The sequence below is a fragment of the Polyodon spathula genome, chromosome 37, assembly GCF_017654505.1.
Source record: "Polyodon spathula isolate WHYD16114869_AA chromosome 37, ASM1765450v1, whole genome shotgun sequence".
Lineage (NCBI taxonomy): Eukaryota > Metazoa > Chordata > Actinopteri > Acipenseriformes > Polyodontidae > Polyodon > Polyodon spathula.
Window position 1 is genome coordinate 3,392,348 of NC_054570.1, and position 13,254 is coordinate 3,405,601.

Sequence of the window (13,254 nt, forward strand, 5' to 3'; positions counted from 1 at the left end):
TGTGTTTGTTTTGTGGCTGGGTGAGCTGTGTGTTTGTTTTGTGGCTGGGTGAGCTGTGTGTTTGTTTTGTGGCTGGGTGAGCTGTGTGTTTGTTTTGTGGCTGGGTGAGCTGTGTGTTTGTTTTGTGGCTGGGTGAGCTGTGTGTTTGTTTTGTGGCTGGGTGAGCTGTGTGTTTGTTTTGTGGCTGGGTGAGCTGTGTGTTTGTTTTGTGGCTGGGTGAGCTGTGTGTTTGTTTTGTGGCTGGGTGAGCTGTGTGTTTGTTTTGTGGCTGGGTGAGCTGTGTGTTTGTTTTGTGGCTGGGTGAGCTGTGTGTTTGTTTTGTGGCTGGGTGAGCTGTGTGTTTGTTTTGTGGCTGGGTGAGCTGTGTGTTTGTTTTGTGGCTGGGTGAGCTGTGTGTTTGTTTTGTGGCTGGGTGAGCTGTGTGTTTGTTTTGTGGCTGGGTGAGCTGTGTGTTTGTTTTGTGGCTGGGTGAGCTGTGTGTTTGTTTTGTGGCTGGGTGAGCTGTGTGTTTGTTTTGTGGCTTGGTGAGCTGTGTGTTTGTTTTGTGGCTTGGTGAGCTGTGTGTTTGTTTTGTGGCTGGGTGAGCTGTGTGTTTGTTTTGTGGCTGGGTGAGCTGTGTGTTTGTTTTGTGGCTGGGTGAGCTGTGTGTTTGTTTTGTGGCTGGGTGAGCTGTGTGTTTGTTTTGTGGCTGGGTGAGCTGTGTGTTTGTTTTGTGGCTGGGTGAGCTGTGTGTTTGTTTTGTGGCTGGGTGAGCTGTGTGTTTGTTTTGTGGCTAGGTGAGCTGTGTGTTTGTTTTGTGGCTGGGTGAGCTGTGTGTTTGTTTTGTGGCTAGGTGAGCTGTGTGTTTGTTTTGTGGCTGGGTGAGCTGTGTGTTTGTTTTGTGGCTGGGTGAGCTGTGTGTTTGTTTTGTGGCTGGGTGAGCTGTGTGTTTGTTTTGTGGCTGGGTGTGAGCTGTGTGTTTGTTTTGTGGCTGGGTGAGCTGTGTGTTTGTTTTGTGGCTGGGTGAGCTGTGTGTTTGTTTTGTGGCTGGGTGAGCTGTGTGTTTGTTTTGTGGCTGGGTGAGCTGTGTGTTTGTTTTGTGGCTGGGTGAGCTGTGTGTTTGTTTTGTGGCTGGGTGAGCTGTGTGTTTGTTTTGTGGCTGGGTGAGCTGTGTGTTTGTTTTGTGGCTGGGTGAGCTGTGTGTTTGTTTTGTGGCTGGGTGAGCTGTGTGTTTGTTTTGTGGCTGGGTGAGCTGTGTGTTTGTTTTGTGGCTGGGTGAGCTGTGTGTTTGTTTTGTGGCTGGGTGAGCTGTGTGTTTGTTTTGTGGCTGGGTGAGCTGTGTGTTTGTTTTGTGGCTGGGTGAGTTGTGTGTTTGTTTTGTGGCTTGGTGAGCTGTGTGTTTGTTTTGTGGCTTGGTGAGCTGTGTGTTTGTTTTGTGGCTGGGTGAGCTGTGTGTTTGTTTTGTGGCTTTGAGTGGACGGTGTGTTTGTTTTGTGGCTTGGTGAGTTGTGTGTTTGTTTTGTGGCTTGGTGAGCTGTGTGTTTGTTTTGTGGCTTGGTGAGCTGTGTGTTTGTTTTGTGGCTGGGTGAGCTGTGTGTTTGTTTTGTGGCTTGGTGAGCTGTGTGTTTGTTTTGTGGCTTGGTGAGTTGTGTGTTTGTTTTGTGGCTTGGTGAGTTGTGTGTTTGTTTTGTGGCTTGGTGAGTTGTGTGTTTGTTTTGTGGCTGGGTGAGCTGTGTGTTTGTTTTGTGGCTGGGTGAGCTGTGTGTTTGTTTTGTGGCTGGGTGAGCTGTGTGTTTGTTTTGTGGCTGGGTGAGCTGTGTGTTTGTTTTGTGGCTGGGTGAGCTGTGTGTTTGTTTTGTGGCTGGGTGAGCTGTGTGTTTGTTTTGTGGCTGGGTGAGCTGTGTGTTTGTTTTGTGGCTTGGTGAGCTGTGTGTTTGTTTTGTGGCTGGGTGAGCTGTGTGTTTGTTTTGTGGCTGGGTGAGCTGTGTGTTTGTTTTGTGGCTGGGTGAGCTGTGTGTTTGTTTTGTGGCTGGGTGAGCTGTGTGTTTGTTTTGTGGCTGGGTGAGCTGTGTGTTTGTTTTGTGGCTGGGTGAGCTGTGTGTTTGTTTTGTGGCTGGGTGAGCTGTGTGTTTGTTTTGTGGCTGGGTGAGCTGTGTGTTTGTTTTGTGGCTGGGTGAGCTGTGTGTTTGTTTTGTGGCTTGGTGAGCTGTGTGTTTGTTTTGTGGCTTGGTGAGCTGTGTGTTTGTTTTGTGGCTGGGTGAGCTGTGTGTTTGTTTTGTGGCTGGGTGAGCTGTGTGTTTGTTTTGTGGCTGGGTGAGCTGTGTGTTTGTTTTGTGGCTGGGTGAGCTGTGTGTTTGTTTTGTGGCTGGGTGAGCTGTGTGTTTGTTTTGTGGCTGGGTGAGCTGTGTGTTTGTTTTGTGGCTGGGTGAGCTGTGTGTTTGTTTTGTGGCTGGGTGAGCTGTGTGTTTGTTTTGTGGCTGGGTGAGCTGTGTGTTTGTTTTGTGGCTGGGTGAGCTGTGTGTTTGTTTTGTGGCTGGGTGAGCTGTGTGTTTGTTTTGTGGCTGGGTGAGCTGTGTGTTTGTTTTGTGGCTGGGTGAGCTGTGTGTTTGTTTTGTGGCTGGGTGAGCTGTGTGTTTGTTTTGTGGCTGGGTGAGCTGTGTGTTTGTTTTGTGGCTGGGTGAGCTGTGTGTTTGTTTTGTGGCTGGGTGAGCTGTGTGTTTGTTTTGTGGCTGGGTGAGCTGTGTGTTTGTTTTGTGGCTTGGTGAGCTGTGTGTTTGTTTTGTGGCTGGGTGAGCTGTGTGTTTGTTTTGTGGCTGGGTGAGCTGTGTGTTTGTTTTGTGGCTGGGTGAGCTGTGTGTTTGTTTTGTGGCTGGGTGAGCTGTGTGTTTGTTTTGTGGCTGGGTGAGCTGTGTGTTTGTTTTGTGGCTGGGTGAGCTGTGTGTTTGTTTTGTGGCTGGGTGAGCTGTGTGTTTGTTTTGTGGCTGGGTGAGCTGTGTGTTTGTTTTGTGGCTGGGTGAGCTGTGTGTTTGTTTTGTGGCTTGGTGAGCTGTGTGTTTGTTTTGTGGCTGGGTGAGCTGTGTGTTTGTTTTGTGGCTGGGTGAGCTGTGTGTTTGTTTTGTGGCTGGGTGAGCTGTGTGTTTGTTTTGTGGCTGGGTGAGCTGTGTGTTTGTTTTGTGGCTGGGTGAGCTGTGTGTTTGTTTTGTGGCTTGGTGAGCTGTGTGTTTGTTTTGTGGCTGGGTGAGCTGTGTGTTTGTTTTGTGGCTGGGTGAGCTGTGTGTTTGTTTTGTGGCTGGGTGAGCTGTGTGTTTGTTTTGTGGCTGGGTGAGCTGTGTGTTTGTTTTGTGGCTGGGTGAGCTGTGTGTTTGTTTTGTGGCTGGGTGAGCTGTGTGTTTGTTTTGTGGCTGGGTGAGCTGTGTGTTTGTTTTGTGGCTTGGTGAGCTGTGTGTTTGTTTTGTGGCTGGGTGAGCTGTGTGTTTGTTTTGTGGCTGGGTGAGCTGTGTGTTTGTTTTGTGGCTGGGTGAGCTGTGTGTTTGTTTTGTGGCTGGGTGAGCTGTGTGTTTGTTTTGTGGCTGGGTGAGCTGTGTGTTTGTTTTGTGGCTGGGTGAGCTGTGTGTTTGTTTTGTGGCTGGGTGAGCTGTGTGTTTGTTTTGTGGCTGGGTGAGCTGTGTGTTTGTTTTGTGGCTGGGTGAGCTGTGTGTTTGTTTTGTGGCTGGGTGAGCTGTGTGTTTGTTTTGTGGCTTGGTGAGCTGTGTGTTTGTTTTGTGGCTGGGTGAGCTGTGTGTTTGTTTTGTGGCTGGGTGAGCTGTGTGTTTGTTTTGTGGCTGGGTGAGCTGTGTGTTTGTTTTGTGGCTGGGTGAGCTGTGTGTTTGTTTTGTGGCTTGGTGAGCTGTGTGTTTGTTTTGTGGCTGGGTGAGCTGTGTGTTTGTTTTGTGGCTGGGTGAGCTGTGTGTTTGTTTTGTGGCTGGGTGAGCTGTGTGTTTGTTTTGTGGCTGGGTGAGCTGTGTGTTTGTTTTGTGGCTGGGTGAGCTGTGTGTTTGTTTTGTGGCTGGGTGAGCTGTGTGTTTGTTTTGTGGCTGGGTGAGCTGTGTGTTTGTTTTGTGGCTGGGTGAGCTGTGTGTTTGTTTTGTGGCTTGGTGAGCTGTGTGTTTGTTTTGTGGCTGGGTGAGCTGTGTGTTTGTTTTGTGGCTGGGTGAGCTGTGTGTTTGTTTTGTGGCTGGGTGAGCTGTGTGTTTGTTTTGTGGCTTGGTGAGCTGTGTGTTTGTTTTGTGGCTTGGTGAGCTGTGTGTTTGTTTTGTGGCTGGGTGAGCTGTGTGTTTGTTTTGTGGCTTGGTGAGCTGTGTGTTTGTTTTGTGGCTTGGTGAGCTGTGTGTTTGTTTTGTGGCTGGGTGAGCTGTGTGTTTGTTTTGTGGCTGGGTGAGCTGTGTGTTTGTTTTGTGGCTGGGTGAGCTGTGTGTTTGTTTTGTGGCTGGGTGAGCTGTGTGTTTGTTTTGTGGCTTGGTGAGCTGTGTGTTTGTTTTGTGGCTGGGTGAGCTGTGTGTTTGTTTTGTGGCTGGGTGAGCTGTGTGTTTGTTTTGTGGCTGGGTGAGCTGTGTGTTTGTTTTGTGGCTTGGTGAGCTGTGTGTTTGTTTTGTGGCTGGGTGAGCTGTGTGTTTGTTTTGTGGCTGGGTGAGCTGTGTGTTTGTTTTGTGGCTTGGTGAGCTGTGTGTTTGTTTTGTGGCTGGGTGAGCTGTGTGTTTGTTTTGTGGCTTGGTGAGCTGTGTGTTTGTTTTGTGGCTTGGTGAGCTGTGTGTTTGTTTTGTGGCTGGGTGAGCTGTGTGTTTGTTTTGTGGCTTGGTGAGCTGTGTGTTTGTTTTGTGGCTTGGTGAGCTGTGTGTTTGTTTTGTGGCTGGGTGAGCTGTGTGTTTGTTTTGTGGCTTGGTGAGCTGTGTGTTTGTTTTGTGGCTTGGTGAGCTGTGTGTTTGTTTTGTGGCTGGGTGAGCTGTGTGTTTGTTTTGTGGCTGGGTGAGCTGTGTGTTTGTTTTGTGGCTGGGTGAGCTGTGTGTTTGTTTTGTGGCTTGGTGAGCTGTGTGTTTGTTTTGTGGCTTGGTGAGCTGTGTGTTTGTTTTGTGGCTTGGTGAGCTGCGTGTTTGTTTTGTGGCTGGGTGAGTTGTGTGTTTGTTTTGTGGCTGGGTGAGCTGTGTGTTTGTTTTGTGGCTTGGTGAGCTGTGTGTTTGTTTTGTGGCTTGGTGAGTTGTGTGTTTGTTTTGTGGCTTGGTGAGTTGTGTGTTTGTTTTGTGGCTTGGTGAGCTGTGTGTTTGTTTTGTGGCTTGGTGAGCTGTGTGTTTGTTTTGTGGCTGGGTGAGCTGTGTGTTTGTTTTGTGGCTGGGTGAGCTGTGTGTTTGTTTTGTGGCTGGGTGAGCTGTGTGTTTGTTTTGTGGCTTGGTGAGCTGTGTGTTTGTTTTGTGGCTTGGTGAGCTGTGTGTTTGTTTTGTGGCTTGGTGAGCTGTGTGTTTGTTTTGTGGCTGGGTGAGCTGTGTGTTTGTTTTGTGGCTTGGTGAGCTGTGTGTTTGTTTTGTGGCTTGGTGAGCTGTGTGTTTGTTTTGTGGCTGGGTGAGCTGTGTGTTTGTTTTGTGGCTGGGTGAGCTGTGTGTTTGTTTTGTGGCTTGGTGAGCTGTGTGTTTGTTTTGTGGCTTGGTGAGCTGTGTGTTTGTTTTGTGGCTTGGTGAGCTGTGTGTTTGTTTTGTGGCTTGGTGAGCTGTGTGTTTGTTTTGTGGCTTGGTGAGCTGTGTGTTTGTTTTGTGGCTGGGTGAGCTGTGTGTTTGTTTTGTGGCTGGGTGAGCTGTGTGTTTGTTTTGTGGCTTGGTGAGCTGTGTGTTTGTTTTGTGGCTTGGTGAGCTGTGTGTTTGTTTTGTGGCTTGGTGAGCTGTGTGTTTGTTTTGTGGCTTGGTGAGCTGTGTGTTTGTTTTGTGGCTTGGTGAGCTGTGTGTTTGTTTTGTGGCTGGGTGAGCTGTGTGTTTGTTTTGTGGCTGGGTGAGCTGTGTGTTTGTTTTGTGGCTGGGTGAGCTGTGTGTTTGTTTTGTGGCTGGGTGAGCTGTGTGTTTGTTTTGTGGCTGGGTGAGCTGTGTGTTTGTTTTGTGGCTGGGTGAGCTGTGTGTTTGTTTTGTGGCTGGGTGAGCTGTGTGTTTGTTTTGTGGCTGGGTGAGCTGTGTGTTTGTTTTGTGGCTGGGTGAGCTGTGTGTTTGTTTTGTGGCTGGGTGAGCTGTGTGTTTGTTTTGTGGCTGGGTGAGCTGTGTGTTTGTTTTGTGGCTGGGTGAGCTGTGTGTTTGTTTTGTGGCTGGGTGAGCTGTGTGTTTGTTTTGTGGCTGGGTGAGCTGTGTGTTTGTTTTGTGGCTGGGTGAGCTGTGTGTTTGTTTTGTGGCTTGGTGAGCTGTGTGTTTGTTTTGTGGCTGGGTGAGCTGTGTGTTTGTTTTGTGGCTTGGTGAGCTGTGTGTTTGTTTTGTGGCTTGGTGAGCTGTGTGTTTGTTTTGTGGCTGGGTGAGCTGTGTGTTTGTTTTGTGGCTGGGTGAGCTGTGTGTTTGTTTTGTGGCTGGGTGAGCTGTGTGTTTGTTTTGTGGCTGGGTGAGCTGTGTGTTTGTTTTGTGGCTGGGTGAGCTGTGTGTTTGTTTTGTGGCTGGGTGAGCTGTGTGTTTGTTTTGTGGCTGGGTGAGCTGTGTGTTTGTTTTGTGGCTTGGTGAGCTGTGTGTTTGTTTTGTGGCTGGGTGAGCTGTGTGTTTGTTTTGTGGCTGGGTGAGCTGTGTGTTTGTTTTGTGGCTGGGTGAGCTGTGTGTTTGTTTTGTGGCTGGGTGAGCTGTGTGTTTGTTTTGTGGCTGGGTGAGCTGTGTGTTTGTTTTGTGGCTTGGTGAGCTGTGTGTTTGTTTTGTGGCTGGGTGAGCTGTGTGTTTGTTTTGTGGCTGGGTGAGCTGTGTGTTTGTTTTGTGGCTGGGTGAGCTGTGTGTTTGTTTTGTGGCTGGGTGAGCTGTGTGTTTGTTTTGTGGCTTGGTGAGCTGTGTGTTTGTTTTGTGGCTGGGTGAGCTGTGTGTTTGTTTTGTGGCTGGGTGAGCTGTGTGTTTGTTTTGTGGCTGGGTGAGCTGTGTGTTTGTTTTGTGGCTGGGTGAGCTGTGTGTTTGTTTTGTGGCTGGGTGAGCTGTGTGTTTGTTTTGTGGCTGGGTGAGCTGTGTGTTTGTTTTGTGGCTGGGTGAGCTGTGTGTTTGTTTTGTGGCTTGGTGAGCTGTGTGTTTGTTTTGTGGCTGGGTGAGCTGTGTGTTTGTTTTGTGGCTGGGTGAGCTGTGTGTTTGTTTTGTGGCTGGGTGAGCTGTGTGTTTGTTTTGTGGCTGGGTGAGCTGTGTGTTTGTTTTGTGGCTGGGTGAGCTGTGTGTTTGTTTTGTGGCTTGGTGAGCTGTGTGTTTGTTTTGTGGCTTGGTGAGCTGTGTGTTTGTTTTGTGGCTTGGTGAGCTGTGTGTTTGTTTTGTGGCTTGGTGAGCTGTGTGTTTGTTTTGTGGCTGGGTGAGCTGTGTGTTTGTTTTGTGGCTGGGTGAGCTGTGTGTTTGTTTTGTGGCTTGGTGAGCTGTGTGTTTGTTTTGTGGCTGGGTGAGCTGTGTGTTTGTTTTGTGGCTTGGTGAGCTGTGTGTTTGTTTTGTGGCTTGGTGAGCTGTGTGTTTGTTTTGTGGCTTGGTGAGCTGTGTGTTTGTTTTGTGGCTTGGTGAGCTGTGTGTTTGTTTTGTGGCTGGGTGAGCTGTGTGTTTGTTTTGTGGCTTGGTGAGCTGTGTGTTTGTTTTGTGGCTTTGAGCTGTGTGTTTGTTTTGTGGCTTGGTGAGCTGTGTGTTTGTTTTGTGGCTGGGTGAGCTGTGTGTTTGTTTTGTGGCTTGGTGAGCTGTGTGTTTGTTTTGTGGCTGGGTGAGCTGTGTGTTTGTTTTGTGGCTGGGTGAGCTGTGTGTTTGTTTTGTGGCTGGGTGAGCTGTGTGTTTGTTTTGTGGCTTGGTGAGCTGTGTGTTTGTTTTGTGGCTTGGTGAGCTGTGTGTTTGTTTTGTGGCTGGGTGAGCTGTGTGTTTGTTTTGTGGCTTGGTGAGCTGTGTGTTTGTTTTGTGGCTGGGTGAGCTGTGTGTTTGTTTTGTGGCTGGGTGAGCTGTGTGTTTGTTTTGTGACTGGGTGAGCTGTGTGTTTGTTTTGTGGCTAGATGAGCTGTGTGTTTGTTTTGTGGCTGGGTGAGTCTAATAGATAGTATAGCAGCCATCCTGTCAGTCAACAAATACGTAACATAGTTAGCAAGGAGTGCCTCCCTGATGAGATGAAAAATATATATAAATTATAAGAAGAAACGATAATATTGAATTCCTGATTAATCCTTGCTATAGCAATATCAAGCTTGCCGACTCTGCAAACACAGAATATTGTATTTATTATATAAAAGTTCAGTTGACAGACAGGTAAATCGGTATGTTAGGTTGAGGGGATGTTTTGCCGAGCTCCGCCCAGGGGTGGGAGGGTTAGGTCGGCTAGGGTGTAACAGTACATGTATTACAACAAGTTTGTTATTTGAAATATTGTGTTTCTTTTTATTTGTAAAGTTTGATATAAACCCAATGGATTGATTATTGATAATTGATTGGTTATTGGCGATTGATAACATTGTGTTTTGTATCTCAGGGTTTGCCTGGTCCGTCAGGAGAGAAAGGAGAGACTGGAGATGTGGGCCCCATGGTGAGGTCAACATTGCTGCTTATTATTATTATTATTATTATTATTATTATTATTATTATTATTATTATTATTATTATTATTATTTGCTACCGGTATCTCACACAGATACTGTTTTGATACAATAAAAAATGGAACAATTAGATCAGATCAATACAGTCATTAATTAATTAATGCATATTTTTAATTTAATGCAACATATTTTTTACCTAAATGACTATTCAGTAAAATGGGGGTTAGCACTTCCGGGTCCAATTGAACAAAATAGAAAAAAGCTTTGTTGTTTTCTATCAATAATTCTCTCTCTCTCTCTCTATCTCTCTCTCTGTCTCTGTCTCTCTCTCTCTCTCTCTCTCTCTCTCTCTCTCTCCCCTCTCCCCCCCTTTCTCTGCAGGGCCCCCCAGGTCCCCCGGGCCCCAGAGGTCCAGCTGGCCCCAGTGGAGCTGACGTGAGTCCCCGATCAACTCATCCTTCAACCAGCAATACCGCACACCCAATACAGCACACCCAATACAGCATACCCAATACAGCACACCCAATACAGCACACTCAATACAGCACACCCAATACCGCACACCCAATACAGCACACTCAATACAGCACACCCAATACAGCACACCCAATACAGCACACTCAATACAGCACACTCAATACAGCACACTCAATACAGCACACCCAATACAGCACACTCAATACAGCACACTCAATACAGCACACTCAATACAGCACACCCAATACAGCACACTCAATACAGCACACCCAATACAGCACACCCAATACAGCACACCCAATACAGCACACTCAATACAGCACACCCAATACAGCACACTCAATACAGCACACCCAATACAGCACACCCAATACAGCACACTCAATACAGCACACCCAATACAGCACACTCAATACAGCACACCCAATACAGCACACTCAATACAGCACACTCAATACAGCACACCCAATACAGCACACTCAATACAGCACACCCAATACAGCACACCCAATACAGCACACCCAATACAGCACACTCAATACAGCACACCCAATACAGCACACTCAATACAGCACACTCAATACAGCACACTCAATACAGCACACTCAATACAGCACACTCAATACAGCACACTCAATACAGCACACTCAATACAGCACACTCAATACAGCACACTCAATACAGCACACTCAATACAGCACACTCAATACAGCACACTCAATACAGCACACTCAATACAGCACACTCAATACAGCACACTCAATACAGCACACTCAATACAGCACACCCAATACAGCACACTCAATACAGCACACCCAATACAGCACACTCAATACAGCACACTCAATACAGCACACCCAATACAGCACACTCAATACAGCACACCCAATACAGCACACTCAATACAGCACACCCAATACAGCACACCCAATACAGCACACTCAATACAGAACAATCAATACACCACACCCAATACAACACATTCAATAAAACACACCAAGTACAACACACTCAGTACAACAGACCCAATACAGCACATTCAATACAGCCTCACTGTTTCTAGCTCCTAATTGTGGGAACACACTGTATTGTCCATTCCCCTTTGTGACTGTTGACTAATTCACTTGGACACACATGCTAATTGAGCTGTGAATTAGTATTTAGGAAGTTTTGGCTAATGCTTCTGTTTTCTATGTTTTTGTACTGACTGTATGAATGATTCTCTTGTAGGGTCCACAAGGTCCCCCTGGAGGTTTGGGTAACCCTGGTAATGTAGGAGAGAAGGTGAGAGGAGACATTCACACCTATTACAAACACGGAGCTGCTGTTTGCACTGCTATACTCACTGCTACAGTAAAGTAATCCTCTGTCAACTGTTTTTCATATACTTCTCATCACTGCATTGTTCATCTTATATAAGCAGTGCGCTCCATTGTGAACGCACATGGAACGCTGCAGTGTTTATTCACTCAGGAGGATCAGCAGACCCTTCAGGGGCTCGTCTAGGTTATCCAGCCTCATCCTCGTTCCTGGAATAACTGCAGTTGAATCTGCTATGTATCTTGCAGTACGCTATCATATTATATAGCTGTGCATGTTGTCTGATTGCTTGCTAATATACTGTGACCTGTGCACTACCCTGCCTGTGGTCTCTGCAGTCCCTGATCCCAGTCCAGTTCTAACTGTTTGTGTTTCTGATTCCCAGGGAGAGCCCGGTGAGTCCGGAGCCCCAGGTGTGGCAGGAGAGCCCGGTGCAAAGGTACCAGGAGCAATACCCTTGAATTTATTAAACTGAGGAAGGCATTGCAAGGCTTGGTTTTTCATAGTTGTACCCTGTGCAGAGTTCATATCAAAGGGTTGTGTTTGTGCGAGTAGGGTAAATCATTAAAATACGACCTTCCCAAGTTTTTTCCTATTTTTACAGACAGAAATATAATAAAGACACCATCATGCACTGATGGATCGTTGACATTATTGGTTATTGATTATTTAAAGCGTGGTAGTATTTAGAGCTGTTGCCATTAAAATCAATTTAATATAGCCGTGTATGTGAGTGTTGTGTTGTGATTGACGGCTGTCGTGTCCTATGCAGGGCCCTCGCGGGGAGCGTGGAGAGAAGGGGGAGGCGGGACAGCCTGGCACGGCCGGACCAGCGGGAGCAAAGGGGCCTACTGGAGACGATGGACCCAAAGGAAACCCTGTGAGTCGTACAGACATGAAACAAACATCAATATATCACTGAAACCCTGTGAATCATACAGACATGCAAATATGAAAGAAACTTCAACATATCACTGAAACCCTATGAATCATACAGGCATGCAGACATGAAACAAACATCATTTGATGTAAAGATATTTCAAAATGTATTTTAGATATATAACTTAAATCTCCATTTAAGGATGTCTGGAAGTCATTTTCAGACATCTCTAAATGTGTTTTAGATATCTTAAAATTATTTAGAGATATCTTCAGTATTTAAACATATCTATAAATTAATTTGAGATATCTCTAAATGATAAATTGGCTTGCTATAGTGATACAGCCCTCTGAAATGTCTTTATAATATACAGCACTAGACCCTGATATTGATGCGATCCAGCCCTCTGAAATGTCTTTATAATATACAGCACTAGACCCTGATATTGATGCGATCCAGCCCTCTGAAATGTCTTTATAATATACAGCACTAGACCCTGATATTGATGAGATCCAGCCCTCTGAAATGTCTTTATAATATACAGCACTAGACCCTGATATTGATGAGATCCAGCCCTCTGAAATGTCTTTATAATATATAGCACTAGACCCTGATATTGATGCGATCCAGCCCTCTGAAATGTCTTTATAATATACAGCACTAGACCCTGATATTGATGAGATCCAGCCCTCTGAAATGTCTTTATAATATACAGCACTAGACCCTGATATTGATGAGATCCAGCCCTCTGAAATGTCTTTATAATATACAGCACTAGACCCTGATATTGATGAGATCCAGCCCTCTGAAATGTCTTTATAATATACAGCACTAGACCCTGATATTGATGAGATCCAGCCCTCTGAAATGTCTTTATAATATACAGCACTAGACCCTGATATTGATGAGATACAGCCCTCTGAAATGTCTTTATAATATACAGCGCTAGACCCTGATATTGACGAGATACAGCCCTCTGAAATGTCTTTATAATATACAGCACTAGACCCTGATATTGATGAGATCCAGCCCTCTGAAATGTCTTTATAATATACAGCACTAGACCCTGATATTGATGAGATCCAGCCCTCTGAAATGTCTTTATAATATACAGCACTAGACCCTGATATTGATGAGATCCAGCCCTCTGAAATGTCTTTATAATATACAGCACTAGACCCTGATATTGATGAGATCCAGCCCTCTGAAATGTCTTTATAATATACAGCACTAGACCCTGGTATTGATGAGATCCAGCCCTCTGAAATGTCTTTATAATATACAGCACTAGACCCTGATATTGATGAGATCCAGCCCTCTGAAATGTCTTTATAATATACAGCACTAGACCCTGATATTGATGAGATCCAGCCCTCTGAAATGTATCAGATGGAATTACATCTCACTAAGACTAGCTTTACTGTAATTATTCTTATTAATAATGTTTTTAAAGAGTCTAGTCCAATGTGCAGCGTGAGATTCAAGCTGATTTTCACCTAAGTCAGCCCACTCCTGGGTAGCCACTGACCTCTCCATTGTGGATATCAGCTTTTATCATACAGTACCCTGTAGAATATTCTATGTGTATATTACAGTACCCTGTACAATATTCTATGTGTATCTTACAGTACCCTATATAATATTCTATATGTATCATACAATACCCAATACAATAATCTGAGATGTGGTGTTGAGTTGGTTCTGAACCGCGCCCCCCTCTGTTTTTAGGGCCCCGTTGGATTCCCAGGTGACCCAGGACCCCCTGGAGAGCTCGGACCCCGAGTGAGTATCACACCCTCGTTCATGAACCCCCAAAACTCTGGGGGTACACTGTACATGCTGTGAAACTCGAGAGCAGGGTCGAAGCAATAAT

General features: G+C 46.0%; 1 protein-coding gene across 1 annotated transcript in view; it reads left to right on the plus strand.

Moving 5' to 3' along the window:
• The window catches only part of LOC121304182 (collagen alpha-2(XI) chain-like), a 110,170-nt gene that overhangs the window by 69,869 nt on the left and 27,047 nt on the right, over window positions 1-13,254 (plus strand). The window contains exons 46-51 of the mRNA XM_041235150.1: window positions 8,641-8,694; window positions 9,086-9,139; window positions 10,412-10,465; window positions 10,887-10,940; window positions 11,274-11,381; window positions 13,110-13,163. Coding sequence (XP_041091084.1) covers window positions 8,641-8,694; window positions 9,086-9,139; window positions 10,412-10,465; window positions 10,887-10,940; window positions 11,274-11,381; window positions 13,110-13,163 — 378 coding nt within the window. The remainder of the gene's footprint in view (window positions 1-8,640; window positions 8,695-9,085; window positions 9,140-10,411; window positions 10,466-10,886; window positions 10,941-11,273; window positions 11,382-13,109; window positions 13,164-13,254) is intronic.